This window comes from Ctenopharyngodon idella, chromosome 7 (assembly GCF_019924925.1).
Source record: "Ctenopharyngodon idella isolate HZGC_01 chromosome 7, HZGC01, whole genome shotgun sequence".
Taxonomy (NCBI): Eukaryota; Metazoa; Chordata; class Actinopteri; order Cypriniformes; family Xenocyprididae; genus Ctenopharyngodon; species Ctenopharyngodon idella.
In genome coordinates this window covers 2,702,895-2,720,807 of record NC_067226.1, presented here as the reverse complement: position 1 = coordinate 2,720,807, position 17,913 = coordinate 2,702,895, and the positions used below count along the sequence as shown (strand labels likewise).

The window sequence follows — 17,913 nt, the reverse complement described above, 5'->3', positions numbered from 1 at the left end:
ATAATACTTATATTTTTAATAGAGACAAATGCTTTTAGCATATTTTTTCCCTTAAATCATCCAGCAGGCGGGACTGGACTGGGCCAAATACTTTTGACACCTCTGACATAAACCAAGCAGTTACCCTCAATGTCCAGAGCGGCTACACTCTCTACAGGATCTGGACAGTCTAGAAGAATTTAGCACGCACAGACTCCGTCAGACAGGAAAAAGGTATTATTGCTCATTTAAAGTCATTCTTGCAATGATTGTAGAATGTATCTCCAAAAACAATACTTTCACAGCACAGGTAGTACTGGACAGGCAATCATTGCTTGAAATTAAGCCAATGAGCCGGGAAATACATTCACTTAAGTCTTTTCTACTGTTATAATGGGCATCTTCTATCGGACCACTCTACAGGCAACACTGTTAAGAGTGTCTGGTTGGCTAGACAGTGTCTCAGACACTAATCACTAATGATGATGATAATGGAGTAGTAATTTGGTAGGATGCAGGTTTCTACGTGTTCTCTGCCCTGTTCCCTCATTTTCTCAGTAAACCAACTACACAAACATACACACAAGGATTAGGATACCCAACAGAAACATCCGCTTCTAAAGTAACCAGACCTGACGAGGTGCTCAAAGAAAGAGCCAGAGACAGGGAACTTCAAACGATCACAACTGAGAGGACTTGTCTTAGTACATAGCTCAATCAGAAGGAGGTAGACGGAAATGCCAACGATAGTTCTACAGACAGTGACCTTTAGCCTCGACCCCTTGACCTACTGTTCCGTTCAGGAGATTAGGAGAAGGGATGAGATATCAGTTCGCAACACAACGTGACTGAGGTTAAGGGGTGGTTAGGAGATGAATGCTTAAAGATTTTAATACAAAAGGTCAAAGGTTTGATCATAAACAGAGGTGACCCAGCAATGAAACCTGCTTGAGTAAGGCACTTACTTAAGATAAGGTACTTTATGTTTGGGGGGGAGGGGGGAATCACTATATTTTATTACTATATTTTAAGGTGCACTATGGACAAAAATATTGCACTGTAATTCGTTTTACTCAAATAATAATGAAAGTTCATTGTACTTAATAGAAAAAAGTTGTGTGAACTAAAAATTTGATTGTAGTAAGCTGAACTTAAAGGGTAGGGCTGGATGATTATGACCTAAAATCAAAACCTTGATTAATTGACCATTTTACTTCGATTACGATTAACAAATGAACAGTTTTTTTTTTTTTTTTTTGCCCTCATAGTTCACTTACAAGGTTTGTACTGTAAATTTGCTTGACTATTAAAGGTGGGATATTTTTTCCTTTTGAAAGAGTGCTCTGACATGACAGCTCACTTTCAGCAGTTATTTTATCTATGGTTCATAACATTTCTTACAGATTTCTGCTTGCTGTAAATCAGATAAAGACAGTACCAATACCCAATACGTAATGAGAGCGATTGCGTGTGTGAATTAGTCATACCAACTCTCTATTAATTGTGAAGCTGTTGGTTGTAAATAGTTACTTCAAAAGCAGAAAAATATATGCTATAATAACTTTTGAGTTTCTAAGCTACTTTAGTGATAAATCACAGAACAGCGCTGACAACTAGTTTCTGCTCCTCAGTGCGCGTGATCGTCACGTTTTGTGCAGCTAACCTTTGTATGAGTGTTCGTGCCACAATGAGGCTGCGCGAGCACGGTAGCTCGATATAATAATACACATCCGATCGTCTAAATCGCTTTAATGTCTAAACTGGCAAACCTTAAAACACATACAACTGACAAAGTTTAGTGAAGACGCAAGGCTCACTGCTCGCGGACCGTCTCTGTGTGTTGACTCTGCGTTCACCTGCGTGTTGACTGGACAGGGTGAAGTCACACGGCTATACACATGGTAGTATGTTTTTAAATGGGAAGTATTAACTGGATTAAAAAAACGAAATAACCGACATGGGAAAATTACGTCGGTTAGAGGTTCTGAATTTCGTTTCGATTACTTTCCGATTAATCGTCCAGACCTATTAAAGGGGGTCTAATGCTATTTCATGCATTCTGACTTATTTACACTGTTAAAGAGTTGCATTCCCATGCTAAACATGGCCAAAGTTTCAAAACGCGAGTTGGACGTATGACAGTATTTCTGTGCCAAATACACTCCTTCCAGATTCGGATAAGTTTTGGAAAGCTTTTTTTCAAGTATGGCCCTGTATTACATAATAAAGAGCAGAATTCCTTGTATAGGCACTTCTCCCTGTTAAGCACGCACACACATCACCTAGAGTGAGAGCAAGAGCACGCCCATCAACACACTTCGTTCGGGTTACGGAAGCCAAGAGATTTTTCAACAATGTCACCAAAGAAGTGTGTTTTTGGATGTGAGGGAAAATTAACCTTTTTCAGCTTCCCAAAGAAGCCTGCGTTAAGGGAACAGTGGATGCAGTTTGTTTTTCTGGGGCAGCAACGGAGTTGTGCACGTATGTCTGTTTGTTCGCGGAATTTCGGTGACGAATGTTTTGAAAAGCTCAGAGTGATTCATGTCGCTGCAAGACGCTGGCGGCGTGAACAGGGATTGAGAGAGAGTTGTGAGTGAGGGCGCGGGTGCAGCCAAAAAAGGCCCATACACAGCGTGGGCAGGTTATTGGTGACAGGATACCAGGAAGCTATGTGCTATTTCATTCAGTTAAGTAGTTAACCTTTCACAAAGTCATGCTAAAATAATTCATACTGTAAGAGCACATACAAAGTTCTTATTACTTATCAAATCATCCATATACAGCAATGCTTTTTAATAAAAACCCTATTATAAATAAGGTCTAATTAAATAATGTACCACTCCCCAAAACAGACAGAACAGAGGAAGTGTACCCTTTCCACCTGCTAAATACAGGTGTAAACGGGGTCTAAAACATTTTTAGCTTGTCCACTTTTGACCACTTCCAGAGGTAGTTGAAAACTCATTCGACCGGATTGCTTTCGTAGTGTACACGCTCATGTGTTCGAACAGCCACAGAAGACCGCCTACTCTCCGCCTACTGACCTAATGCGTAATCATTATGGGAAGCACATAAGCCAGACGGGTTTTAAACTGTCGACTGAAGACCCAAGTTTGGTTTGAAGACGAAAAACGCACCAAGAACCAAGAACACAATGTTCTCTCACCATTCCTGATTTCTAACACACACTCACCGCGTTCGGCGTGGTCTTGCGGCTTTCAGAGCAGAAATGAAAGCTGATGCTCTCCACATGTTTTCCTTCGTCTCTGTGCGCATTCATATGTAAATTGTACAACCTTATTTCATCCATTAGATAGAAAGAATTGAAAAATCTTATATATACCCATAGACCCTCCCCTCGAAGAAATCAAAACAGAAGTAGTTGAAAGTGGACAAAAGAGACAGATTAAAACATCAGGTGTAAACGGGTATGTATCTCCCTCGTCTACTTGTGATCCAGTCAACGAAAAAGCATCTTAATACCAGGTTTAAACAGGGCCAAAATGTCGAATGGCAAAAAAAAAAGAGTCTGACGAAATATAATTAGTGCATTATAACAAATAGGTGTTATAGCACAGGCCTTAACACCCCACCCCAGACCTTACTACCTTTCAAACCCTGCTTATGGCCATGTCCACACCAACAGACGAAAAATGTTATGTTTATTCTAGGTGCTCTTTAACCATACACTTATCGTTCAAAAGTTTGGGGTCAGTAAGATTTTTTAAATGTATTTCTTTACTGTTTTTGAGTATCTTAAGTTTACCAAGGCTGCATTTTTTTTTTTTATCAAAAATACAGCAAAAACTGTAATAGTGTCAACTATTATTACAATTTAAAATAACTGTTTTCTATTTGAATGCATTTTAAAATGTAATTTATTCCTGTGATAGAAAAGCTAAATTTTCAGCAGCCATTACTCCAGTCTTCATTATATTATCATTTCTTTTATTAATGGAAAGTTCAATAACAGCATTTATTCAAAGTAGAAATCTTTTGTAACATAAGCATCTTTAATGTCACATTTGATCAATTTCATGTGTCTTTGCTGAATAAAAGTATTAATTTCTTACAAAAAAAAAAAAAAATCTGGCAGTGTAACTGCAGAGCATGCTTTAAAGTTGGATGGATTTTGACTGGCTGTGCTGATATAATTGTGGACTCCACTATCCTCTTAAGAGTTAGAGCATTTTTAAAATGTAATTGTTACAGATATTGTTCTTGGTGTGAAAGGGCTTTAACTGATAACTGAATAACTAGATTACACCGGTTCAAGTCCATTCACAAAGAAAATTAAGTCTGATCATTTCGAAAATCACCACACTATTTGAGGCATCATTCATCTCCATAGCACAAATTGATTGGGATGAGCAAATCACTTAAAGGTTAATACACAGGGTATCCTAAATATCATGAGCAATAACTTGCCTTAATTCAATTTACTCACTGACATTATATAACAGGTTGCTAAGCAGGTCTTTTATTGAGAAATCCACAAGTGCTGTTTTCACAACTGTTTGTTTTCTACACTTGTGAAATGGACTTCTATTCTGAGAAATATCATAAAGGGAGATCATACCGAAGCACCATTTCACAGACCCGTTTATTCTGTCCAACAGTCTGCAGACTGGGAATTCAGGGTAGGCCACACTAAACAGCTCAGCGCATCTGGCAACCTCATCAGTAATTCTAAGAACTCATAAACTGACCAGAGATCAGTCAACACTGGGAGAAATTCCTTGAAATAACACCCACTAGCACAAAGCACGCAATTAATTAGGAAAACACACAGAAACTGTTTGGTGCAGACGGAACTTCCTCTCTGAGGTTCAATGGCTACTCTAGGGGATAGACAAAGACAATGGGGCAGGTTCAGTGATTTCATAACAGAAGAATGAAAGGTAAAAAAAAAAGGCAGTTCAAAAATAGGTATATAACCTGGCATCCAGGCAGCATGATTTGCTAATGAGAACATTTGGACGGAGGGGTTATATATGCAGGTGTGAAACAGTTTAAAGTGTGTTTGCACGCTCGTACCTAAGGTGCAAGTCCTCAGAGTATTTCAAACAAGCGTAGATGAATTCTTTGAGTTGTGAGTACACTTTAGGCACAAATTCAGAAAATGGCAGCTTCTTCGGAAAAGGCATCTGTTTAAAAAAAAAAAAAAAAATTAAACAAAGAAATCACATGACACATAGCAAGTGTTCTGGAGGGTTTTAATGTCAGCAATGTGAACTAAAGTACTTGAATTATTCTTTAAATGTTTATTTGAGCTATAAAGTTGTCTAAATCATTCATTTGATGTGGGAATACTTTGCTAGGTGGACACTTCTGGTTCTGAGGCTTTATAACAGAAACATCCTAACTCGAAATCCTATCACATGTCTTTAATAACCAAGGAAATTTAAGAAATAAAACGTTTATTAAGATTTCTATAATACAGACCCTGGGATGTATTTTAACAGCTGCCTTGAACTGTTTACTTCCAATGTAAGTGCTTTAAAGGTAGGGTAGGCAATGACTTTTTTTAATGACTTTTTTTAACACTTTTTGTTATTCTGATTGAAACTCTCTTCACGTCCTGATAGCAATCAATGATAGAAGTGGTCTAAATATAAAAAAAAAAAAAAAAAAATGTACATACTGTATATAATCCGTGGAAGTCTCAGGACCAAAAAATGTTCGTCCAGTCATTGCATTCAGACCGATACGATGTCCTACATGCCTGTCAGCATATGTATTTTTCTATACCTCTGCACACCCTACTCGCAGACATTACATGTGATCAGTGCTATGCAAAGTTGTAGACAGACAGTCACAGAGTGCTGCAAACAAACAGCAGCCGCGTTTATGCCATGTCGTAACTGTAATTTAGAGACGGCAACCCATGACTTTCTACTCTGAGCTGTTCACGTCCTCAGCCCCGGATTTATGCGTTTCTATGTCAACACTATCAACGCTGCAATGAATTTGCAGCAGTTAAGTGGTACAAGTAACATTATTATTGTAATTTTATGTGCGTTGAGATATGAAGTAATTTAATGCTGTCTCCTATGATGCTTTGCTGAATCTGCTCTGGCTGTGCGCACTCTGGGCGTTCATGTGTTTTGAAGGAGGCGTGGCTTTGGAGAGTGCTCTGAAAGGAGGGTGGGATCTAATGCTTTCAAATCTAGCTTGCTATTGCTATCTGCTCTGAAATTGCCTACCCTACCTTTAATGTAATCAAAATTTGTGCTCGAAATACAATATATGGGCAAATGCTGTTGACAGAGCACACCAGGAATTTCCCTTTATAAAGAAAACACAAAGGCAGCCTATTTGCATGAAAAAGAACAGCTGCAAGTGCATGCATCACCAAGAATGGTAGCATTACTGTTGTGATTCTGATTACTACAACAGTACTGGGCAGCAGTTCTTGTTGACGTCAATGGGAGAATTCAAATGTATGGCTTAGTTCAAGTATTTCAGAGGATGCGCATGTTAGTAATCAACTTCTTGGACAGCAGGAGGATATTTATGTCTTTGTGGAGACTGGAGGGTGTGTAACTGAGGGAATCTGTGAGAAAAATCTCTAGGATAAAAGCTTTCTTATGTGCCTAATGCTCACCTTGTCGAGCTCTGGATCCTGGAAGGGGAATTGGCCTGCGATCCGCTGGTACTCCTCAGGGGATGCCACGGGAATGGGGCTGTAGTTGTCCTGATCCAAGATTTGCCTAATCAACAGAATAAGTGTGAGTAAGTGTGAGGGAAAAAGCCCTGACTTCACAGATCAGCTGATCATAAACAACAGCAGGATATTTAAGATGACTAAATAATCTAAAAACTATTTACGGGACTCATGAGCAGTGTGTCTGTCTGCGTGTGTATTTGTGTAACTCAGTCAAGGCTAACAGACACAACACATCTCCTCGAATGCCTGTTCCCACAGTAATGACATTTTGAGCCATTCAAAGACTCTAGAGCATCATTCTTTTATGGAGTGAGTCAAGTGTCTCTGACAGGGATCGAAAAACGACTCCAGCAAGGTTACAACAACCTTTCCATGTCATCTGCTCTCAAGATTAAGCAGAACAAATCGTAACTATCCCCCTCCAAGGAGCGTTAACATTTTTTTCAACAATGAATTGACATTTTTTGGATTAAATGCTCTTTAAAGGAACCCCAGCACACAAAAAAGAAGAAAATATTTGTCCTTCAAGCAATATGATTTTGTCATATGGGTGTAATTTGATCAGTGATTTTAGTTTAATAGTTTGGCCTGACAAAATTTCCCTGTCCTTCAACTGTCCTGTAATCCACAGCCTCTGCAAACATAAATCTCTGAGCACTACAGGTATCAGATTCAGGCAATTTCCTTAAATGGTACTTTGATACAGGACATTAAAAATGCATATTTCATAAAAAAATGGATGTTTAGTTACCGAGTATTGAATTGCAGAACAGAACAAATGACGTACAGTAAACATAATCTGATTTAAGTAGAATGCACCTTACATTTGAGCATAACCCTATTAGTGTAATTCCTTCAGTATGGATTTCTCAAGGGTCATAAGGTGATAACCAAATCATCATTACCCTTACTCAAATGACGAACCAAGGGATCGAGATGAAGAAAACAGAAAAAAGGGAGAGAGAGAAAAAGAAAAAGCACCTGAAGGACTGGTTCCACTTTTTCAGCAGTATCTCCCCATATTGATCCCTCATCTCCAGCAACATGTCAAACAACTGGTTTACTGGAAAACCATAACGCTGCAGAGAGAAAGAGGGGAGGAGGGGGTGGATAATACCCATCTCAGTTAAAAAGGAAGCAATGCATGCAACTTCAGCAGAAATCAGGATGAAATGGTGTTTACCATTTACATTTCACAACTTTTTACGCATTTAATCTTGAAAACGTACCTAAATGTATTTATGTTTTTTGCCATTTACACAGAACACATTCTTGTAGTCAAAGACAATGAGAATGCAGTGATCTCAAGACATATTACTTTTAACTTGACACTGCATTGCAGTGTACTGTACAATTGTCACAATATTGTCTTTATATTTACTTTTCACAAAAACCATTGTTATATGTGATTATTTACTTGATTTAAAAAATGAATCAAATCATTTGACACCCCTAGTTCTTAAACGTTACCCATATAAACATAAGCACAACAGCTGTCTTGATGGTCTGGTACTATCCAATCTCACCTGCAGTGTGTCTGCAAACAGCACTATGAGATTCTTCAGATCTAAAATCAGGTCTGGATCAGTGCAATAAGACTACGGAGACATAAGAGAGAATGATGGATTACAGCAGAAGCAGAAGGAGGAAAGCACATAGATTACTTTGTATAAATGCTAGAAAAGAAGATATATTTCTGGCAGTAGAGCTGTTTGTAGTCCTAAACACCAGAGGAGATTTTTTTTTTTAAATTACAGGTTCTCTCAGAATTTTAATAGGTTTTAGAAAAGTGTTTTCAATTCAGAAGTAAAATAAGATCTGTAACTAACTACAAATTGACAACAACAACCACAAGGATGCAAGTTCATTTACACGGACAGCTGTTTTTATTTGCAGGAACACTGTTTTAAACTTCACATTTGAGGCAATTTACACAACATTTAAAAGTTGGAGTCAGTAGATTCTTATGGGTGGGGGAGAAATTATTACTTTTATTCATCAAGGGTGCAGAAAAATGATAAAAACTGATGGAAACACTTTACAATAAGGTCTCATTTGTTAACATTAGTTAATGTATTAACTAACATGAACAAACAATGAACAATTATTTTGATTAACATTAACAAAGATTAATAAATACTGTTTTGTTCATTGTTAGTTCATGTACTAAATATGGATATTTTTCTTATAAAAAATGCATTGCTTCAGAAGGCCTTTATTAACCCCCTGGAGCAGTATGGATTACTTTTATGATGGATGAATGTGCTTTTTTTTTACTTCAAAATCTCAGTTACTATTCACTCCCATAATAAAGCTTGTAAGAGCCAGAATATTTTTAATATAACTCCAATTGTGTTTGATTGAAAAAAGAAAGTCATAAACACCTAGGATGGCTTGAGCGTGAGTAAATTATGAGATAATTTTCATTTTGTTTTGTGAATCCAGCCCTAGTTATTATAAATTGTAAGAATATTTCACAATATTACTGTTTTTACTGCATTTTTTAATAAGTAAATGCTGCCTTGGTGAGCATAAAAGATGTCTATCAAAAACATTTAAAAAAATCTTACCGACTGCAAACTTTTGAACGGTAGTCTATGTTGTACAACGAAATGTGAAAGCACAGTGTCTTCAAGTAATGAGAAGCACCTAATTGTACTAGAAAAATCACTATCCTAAAAATCCATCACAAATTCCAGAGAGAAGTCATGATGAATTAGCCTTCCAGGTTGGCCTTCAAATTGATGCCTCGACTGAACAGCTTTACTGCTTGTCTGTTGAGTGTGTGTGTTGAGTGTGTAGTGTGCAGACATACTGAATGAGTACGCAAGGCTGCAATAGTCTTCGAAAGAGCCAGCTCCCACAATTCTTCTACATAAGCCCTGTTTACCAGGCCCTGCGTGGTGTGCAAGATGTGGTCCTCCACTACAAAAAATCTACAGGACATATACAAAGAAATACAGAAACAAATCAATGAATGTTGGAGAAGGTATAAAAAAGAAACAGTGAGTCCTTGACATTATATGAAAACATTTCATTACAGTAAATCAATAATATCCCAAATGGTCACACTAAGGCTTTCTAGCACTCAAAGGAATAAGAGTCATCAAACAGACCAGCAAAATTCCCAAAAAATCCCAGACATCCCCACTGCGTGAGTGCCCTGAGACTTTTTTGTGTCTTTTAGGATGTTTGCAAAAGCCTCCATTCCAGACACCAGTCTTCCCGATATTCCCATTCAGACACTCGAAATAACACCAATCTGCCACTCCACATCTCCAGAACCATAAATTCTAAAGCTCAGAGAGTTTTTCGGCAGCACTGGGATGGAGAATCAGGAAGGGCCAGAGGAAGGGGAGCATTTGGCTAAAGGGAGGATCTGAACGCTGAGCCAAAAAAGGATTGAGCTGTTTTAATTCTCTCCTATATTTGAAATTAATGTTGTAAGCATATATAATTGCTTTTCAGTTAATTTGGCCATTCAAAATAAAATGTGCACTGCACTTACCCAACAATTTGATTGAAGTAGCGCCTGTATCCCTCTAACGTTTCATGCTGGAGACCACAGGAGAGAGGGAGGAGTGTTTATGAACATCAGTCAATTGAGCAGTCTACTATTACAGTTTTTTATTATTTTTCATGAAATAAACTAGATTTCAACCCAAAACATTTCTATTTCATTTGCTTCATAATTCATTATTTCTTTAAAAAAAAGAATGTTACCTCTACCTCAATAATAAGTCATATTTTTGATCAAATAACAACATACCTGTACAAATCACAGCAAAGGTCTTCAACACTTTAATATACACTACACGTCAAAAGTTTGGGGTTGGTAAGATTTTTTTTTATGTTTTTGAAAGAAATCTCTTATGCTCACAGATACATTTCATCAAAACACAGTAAAACAGAACTTTTTTTCCATTTTAATTTATTTTAAAATCTAATTTTTAATTTTCAGCATAAAATATATTTCTATTAGGATTCTTTGAAAAGAAAGTTCAAAAGAACAGCATTTATTTGAAACAGAAGTCTTTTGTAACATTAAACATGTCTTTACTTGCAGTTTGATCAATTAATATTTGTCCTTGCTCAATAAAAGCATGAATTTCTTTAAACAAAACAATCTTACTAACCCCAGTCTTTTGAACGGTCGTGCATACCTTAAGTATTTTGTAATGACATCAACATTAAAGGGTTAGTTCACCCAAAAATGAAATTTCTTTCATTAAGTACTCACCCTCATGTCGTCCCAAACCCATAAGACCTCCATTCATCTTCGGAACAGAAATTAAGATATTTCAAGGGATGAAATTCAAGGGTATCTGAACCACACATTGGCAGGAACATCATTGCACCTTTTGAGGTCCAGAAAGGTATTAAAGACATCGTTAAAATAGTCAACGCGACTACAGTGGTTCAACCTTCATGTTGTGAACAATTTGAACTGTTGTCATACGCAGCTGACGTAGTAAATGCAGTGCAGGCTCCATTATTGGCCGGCTCCTGCGTCAGCATTACACGCATGCGTCATGCTGCTCACGTGAACAGCGTTGGCCAATACTGAGCCGGCGTTTGGACATAGAACACGGAAGCCTGCACTGCGTTCACTACGTCAACTGCATATGACAACAGTTCAAATTGTTAAACAAAGTCGTTATTTTTGTTTTGTTTTTGCGCACAAAAAGTATTCTTGTCGCTTCATAACATTAAAGTTGAACCACTGTAGTCACGCTGACTATTTTAACGATATCTTTAATACCTTTCTGGACCTCAAAAGGTGCAACAGCATTGCTGCCAATGTGTAGTTCAGAAACCCTCGAATTTCATCAAAAATATCTTAATTTGTGTTCTGAAGATGAACGAAGGTCTTGCGGGTTTGGGACGACATGAGGGTGAGTACTTAATGACAGAAATTTCATTTTTGGGTGAATTAACCCTTTAAGAGCAGTTTAAAAAAAATGAAAATAATGAAATATGGAAAATATGTCCAATTCAGCTCTGCTGTAAGGAAAATGAAAGTATTGAACAACTGAGCTACATTTTAACTGGAACGATGGTTCAACAATTTTCCAATCGTTGTTCAAGCCAATGAAAACTGTATATGAACACCTCTACACTAGAGGTCCCCTTATGAATTGAGGCCCTAAATTAACTATACCCTGGTGTCAATTTCCTTGTATGCATCCATACTAAGAATAAACCTGTATGTTATGTAGCGCTAATAACTTACCTCACAGTTTCTGAGAGTTTATGTCAGGTGATGTTAGTGATTGGGGTGGTGCAGTGAATATGATTGGAGGGTGTCAGACAGACAGTCATACAAGGGATGTGCTCAGGCTGTGTGAGGGCGTACCATGTTAGAGTGAGGCTGCAGCACAAGTCTGGCCTGTTTCCGCCGCTGCTTCCTGTAGTAGTTCTCAAACGTGTCCCGGTCACCCTGGGTAAAGCAGATACACATTCTAAGCACCTTAGTGAGAATATGGCTCTCAATTTGTGTGAACAGCTCTGTGACCGATGAGCATCAGTCATTTAAGACTTGTATTTACAACAAAAAAGTTCAAGATGACCGGCATGAGAAACAAGAAAGGCAAGGTGATGACTGACAGAAGCAGTTGACACAGGAAAACAGATTTCCACTTGTAAAGACAGAGCTAAAAAAGAGCATATCAGGTACTCTCTCTTCTAATCTCATAGTACAACTCAGAATACAGTGCAGCAGAGGATTGTGGTCTAAAAACAAAGGCCCTCATTCAGCGCTTAAAGACTTGATCTTTTTCCCAGAGTCCCAGAGTGCAGTTCCTGTCCACCTCACACAGACGGCTATCAAAGTCTATGAGGGCATGACACCAACACATGCACACAAGTCCCAGTTAGAAAAAAAGTGCAACACAGAAATGCACAGAGAGACAGAGATAAAGACAGAAAACAGTGGCAGTACGGTAGGACTTATCACTACTCCCGGTCAAGTGCCTCTGGCACTTATCCTAAAAGGATAATACAACAGTACAAGACTTGACCACACAGAACCAGTTCATAAATTACAAAAGTGAGATATAAGCCCTGTTTCAGATGTAGTGAGATCATGCATGAACTTTCTAACGTGATTACATCATGCTTTGGCAGATCGCAGAGCAGTGCAAGATGAGCATTTGTGGTTAAAAAGTATAAACTTTTTTATTTATTTTTTTAGAAAATGACCAATCGTTTTGCTAGATAAGAGCCTTATTCCTCATCTGGGATTGCGTAGAGCCCTTTGAAGCTGCACTGAAACTGCAATTTGGACCTTCCACCCGTTGTACCCCTCTGAAGTCCACTATCAATTCCCCACTCAATTCTAATCACAATGCAGGATACATGCAACGCTAACTTCAATTTCGGCCAAAAGAGTGCATTACAATCCAGCTGTCCAAGCTTTGGATAGGCCTTCATATCGGTGAGTTTATGATGACTCAACTGTTCTCTTTAATGAAAGCTCACTTGGCTACTACAACTTTGTCATTTAGCTAATGCTTCAATCTACAGCGATTTACAGCATAAGGGCACAATAGTGATACTGTGATACTGAAACACTTGAAGGTTTGAACTTGCGATCATTCGGTTACCAAGCCCAAATAGTTTACAACTAGGCTACGCCACCCCAAGACCACCCAGATGTAATGATGTGTGGGGAAAAACAAGGTTTGAGAAATAAGAATTGAAGGAGAAAAAAAAAGCAGGCACAGAAATAGAAAAGCATTATACAAATTTCAAATTACTTCAGAACAATCTTAAACCTTTAATAACAGCAGGGATTAAACAGATAGTCTGCTTTGACCACAAAGGCCTTCAGAGTACAATGAAAGACAGAAGCTGGAACAAATCAGTGAGGAACACAAAAAGAAACTATACTAAGAAAGTAACTTGCTTAACACTAAGTGCAACGACACACACACACACAAAAACCCTTCTCTCTCACAAAAAGTGTTGGGAAGTCTGATTCATTTTAGTAAGTTGGTTCATTCATCAACTTGGATTAAACGAAAATGTTTTTTTTTTTTGTTTTTTTTAATGGATTTAATGGTTCATAACCACTTGCTTTAAATTATGAGCAGCTCACAGTTTGACAAGCTGTAGCTTCCCCAAAACTGAACAGTCCACAGTGGGGCAAAATGACTCTTGCATGATATACAGTCATTGATGACACAGACTCTTTGGAGCAGGATGTATATTACCTCAGAATCCTTAAAAAGAAATTTTGGAGAAGGAAAAAAGGATGTTAGAGAAGGATGCTGTGTTCTGTGTGAAGGGAATTTAACTGAGTGTGTCCATCCTGTTGGCTATACAAACTCTTGTGCGGTTACTAGACTGAGAAGAGCAGGTCTACCAACTGCAGTCTAAACCCAGTTAATCGTGTCCAAACGCTTCATCTCATATAGATGTTCCTTAACCTAAACAGTCAAAATCAAAAGGAGAACAGTGCCAACATCAACTATCGTGGAAAGATTCACGCTAAAGTTCAGCTGAACTTCCCTAACCAAAGGTCTAGTGCCTCAGATGCCTGAGTGTGGTTCACTGGGTCAGAGAAGTAGGATGGAGGCCTGTTCTGTGGTTCTCCTTCTCAAGGGTTTCCCGCTGCAGCTGGCTGGTTTTTTTTACTGATCTGAACACAGACCAGAACTGTCAGAAAACCCAGACACTGTTCAGACTTCGAGTTCCATCAGGAGTAAAGAGGAGGAGTTTGAGCTGGAAGTCAGAACAGGAGAGTAATAGGAAAAGAAAGCCAATAATAGAATAGAATAGAATACGTTTTTGTTTTTATTTTACTTTGTGATCCTTTTATAGTTGCTTTTGAGTATTTTTATATTGACATCGTGTGAAATTGTATTGCCAATCTCTTTATTTTACCTTGTGAACCTTTTATAGTTGTTTTTCAAATATGTTTATATTAATATTGTGTGAAATTGTATTGCAAATATTTGTTTTTATGCTCGTGAAGCACTTTGAGCTGCATTCCATGTATGTTTATTATTATTATGAATAGAATAGAATAGAATAGAATAGAATAGAATAGATCTATGACCATTTTACACTACTGTTCAAAAGTTTGGGTCAGTAAGATCTTTTAAAATGTTTTTGAAAGATGCTCACCAAGGCAGCATTTATCAAAATACAGTTAAAAACACTATTGTAAAATATTATTACAACTTTTTATTTTAGTTTATTTAAAAATGTAATTTATTTCTGTAGTGGCAAAGCTACATTTTTAGCATCATTACTCCAGTCTTCAATGTCACATGATCCTTCAGAAATCATTCTAATATGCTGATTTGGTACTTAAGAAAAAATTCTTATTATTATCAAATGTTGAAAACAGTGGCTTAATATTTTTTTTAGAAAAACGTGACATTTATTTCAGGATTCTTTGATGAACATGCAGTTCAAACGAACAGCATTTATTTAAAATAGAAATTTTTCATAACATTACAAATGTCTTTAATGTCATGTTTGAAAAACATCCCTGCTAAATAAAATTAATAATTTCTTTATAAAAAAAAAAAAAAAAAAATTTACTGACCCCAAACTGTTGAACGGTAGTGTATCTAACAGGAAAACAATGGGAGTAGTTTATTTTTTATTATTTGTTTGTTTGCTTTTATTTGCAATGTTGTGAGATTGCTAGAAAAAATTCAGAGTAGATTCTATTATATTCTAAAAAGCTTTTTTTTAAAATCATCTAAAATGGACTAAATAGGTGACAAAGAATTCAAAAGAAACACTAAAAGAGATATATAAAGCAAACAGAGGTAAGAGCACAAACTGACCCCAGAAGATCTCCACCAGACACAGTAGCAGCATTAAAGATCGATGTCTGCACTTGAGGTCATACGAGTTTAAAAGAAAAATGCCATAAAACAATAACAATAAGTGATTACGGTAAGTGCAAGACCTTAAGGCAGAGAGGTCACACTTTCAACAACTAAACTCGAGTATCACGCTTCCTCTTCTCTCTGCTTTCTATTCTACTGCAGTCCTCTGTTCTCTTTTAATTCCACCACTCCGGAGGGATAATCTTTTTCCTCTGTCCATTTGAACTTTATTATTTTCAGATTCATAAAAATGTCAATTGTTTGATGGCAGTGTGAAGAAAAACTTAAAACACATTGTCTTCCATTTAAGTTTTTCAGCCAAACATGACAAAAGAACAGGATGTACCCTCCAACAGGCACTCTGACCTCTTTCTTGTCCTGTTCTCTTTCGCCATCCTTATTCTTTCCATTCCTCGACTTGACTTTTCAACCAGAGTTCAACTTCCTGTCCCTCCGCAGCAGCTCCACACTTATAGTTCCAGGCCCCACAGCCATACTGTCTCACACACACGCACCAAAAAAAAAAAAAAAGCCAAGGGACACCATGGCCGGGTCACGACCCCCTGGTATGAAGGAAACCCAGGTGAACCCCCTCAGTGTCTCCTGCCATCTGGAGTGCAGCCAGCTCAGGAGTCAGAGCAGAACCAAAAAAGCGCCATTGTACATCTACAGGACCAAGGTCATGAACAGATTCTATATTTGACTCATTTCCCTCCCTTCCATGAGTGTCTCTCTGTCCCTCTCACTCTTTACAGTAGTGTTTAGCAGTGTTTACATGATGTTTGTTTAAATTATCTGGAGTGATGTCACACTAAGGCCAATCGACATATAAACATACAGCAGTCTCAACAACTTCCTTCCTGTGGGGGCGTTCAGGACACTGAATATACAGTGGATGGGAAGTATCTGCCATAGGTGCATTGAAACACAGGCGTGTGCTCACCGTTTAAACAAAAAAGTCCTTCAGGGACATATAAAGTGCAATTCTGATTGTTTTTGTATAAGTAAGCAGTGTGATTTCCCAGGGTCTGAGGTGACTCAAGGGTCACCAGGGAAAGGAAACACAAAAACTCGAACATTCCTTCTTAAAAAGAAACACATCAACTCACTTATCGGGGCTCTTTTCTCATTTGTTTGCTTTTTTTCCCTATAACCTCAAAACAATATGTGTGCGTCCCTTCTATGACTCCCTGGTCACTTTCAAACAACTCTCGTCCCTTACTTTTCCTCCCTTTCCTTTGCGTCCTCAGACGGCTCCTAGACCTGGTCTCCAGAGCAGCTTTGGACTGGTCAAAAAAAGGGCAAGACATGAACTCTAAAGGCTTCCTCTCTTCCCCGAACCCCCAGCATGCCATTCTCACCAGCTTCCATTACAAAGACTATTGTAGTAATGACAGTCCATCTGCTCGCACATGAAATTTACAGGCTGGAGGGTCATAAAAGTGACATTCCACCAACTCAAACAATTCAAGAGTCTTCATGAGGAGCTGTCAGCACGTACACTCCAAAAACAAACGTGTGCGTATTCGCGCAAAAAAAAACAGACGTACCCACCCAAGCACGTAGACCTACACCAAATTCTTGGCTGTATTTTGATTTTATTTGCATACTACAAATAATTTAAAGACTCTTGACTCCATAAATGAGTGTCTAGCAAGTTTATAGTTAATAAATTAACACTGATGCATTTAAGAAGTGTTTTTCATTACTTGTGACTGCTTCAAATGAAATATTTGTTTGTGCAGGAAACATTCCAGGGTACTTTTGGGTGGAGAACTTGCTGGTAAACTATGAAGTAGTTTCCACTGGCAAATTTCAGCAAAGTCATCAACAAACAACTGGTGTTAGCCACTTAGATTCAAAATGACCAGCCAGCACAGATTAACAGATGTACTTATAGAGATGAAGAGATAGAAGTCAGTTTAGAGCTATATGATTTTTTTGACCAAAAATCTTAGTGATTTTGTCAAATACTGTGATCTTGTGGTATTATGAACATCTAATATCAAGATATTAAAGGTTAGTTCAACCAAAAATGAAAATTCTGTCATTAATTACTCACCCTCGTGTCGTTCCACATCTGTAAGATCTTCGTTCATCTTCGGAACACAAATGAAGATATTTTTAATGAAATCTGAGAGCTTTCTGTCTCTCCATAGAGATCCAAAGCAACTACCATTTTCAAGGTCCAGAAAGGTAGGAAAGACAATTTACCACTTTATTTACGAAAATATCGATCTGCAACCCGAGTTCACGAGAGCACCACGACGCATGCGTTGTGTTCGCGCGAGAGCTGACACTGTTGTGTGAACACACACTCTTGATAATATTATTTTGTGAATAAACTATGGAGGGACAGAAACCTCTTGGATTTCATTAAAAATATCTTCATCTGTGTTCCGAAGATGAATGTCT

At 37.8% G+C, this 17,913-nt stretch overlaps 1 protein-coding gene across 2 annotated transcripts in view; it reads right to left on the bottom strand.

Annotated features, from left to right (window-relative positions):
• Positions 1 to 17,913, bottom strand: part of exoc6b (exocyst complex component 6B) — a 111,789-nt gene that overhangs the window by 52,384 nt on the left and 41,492 nt on the right. For both annotated transcript variants that reach the window (XM_051898696.1, XM_051898697.1), the window contains exons 9-15: positions 12,006 to 12,089; positions 10,158 to 10,204; positions 9,465 to 9,585; positions 8,176 to 8,247; positions 7,631 to 7,728; positions 6,587 to 6,692; positions 5,017 to 5,126 (exon numbers count right to left, since the gene is read on the bottom strand). In XM_051898696.1, coding sequence (XP_051754656.1) covers positions 5,017 to 5,126; positions 6,587 to 6,692; positions 7,631 to 7,728; positions 8,176 to 8,247; positions 9,465 to 9,585; positions 10,158 to 10,204; positions 12,006 to 12,089 — 638 coding nt within the window. The remainder of the gene's footprint in view (positions 1 to 5,016; positions 5,127 to 6,586; positions 6,693 to 7,630; positions 7,729 to 8,175; positions 8,248 to 9,464; positions 9,586 to 10,157; positions 10,205 to 12,005; positions 12,090 to 17,913) is intronic.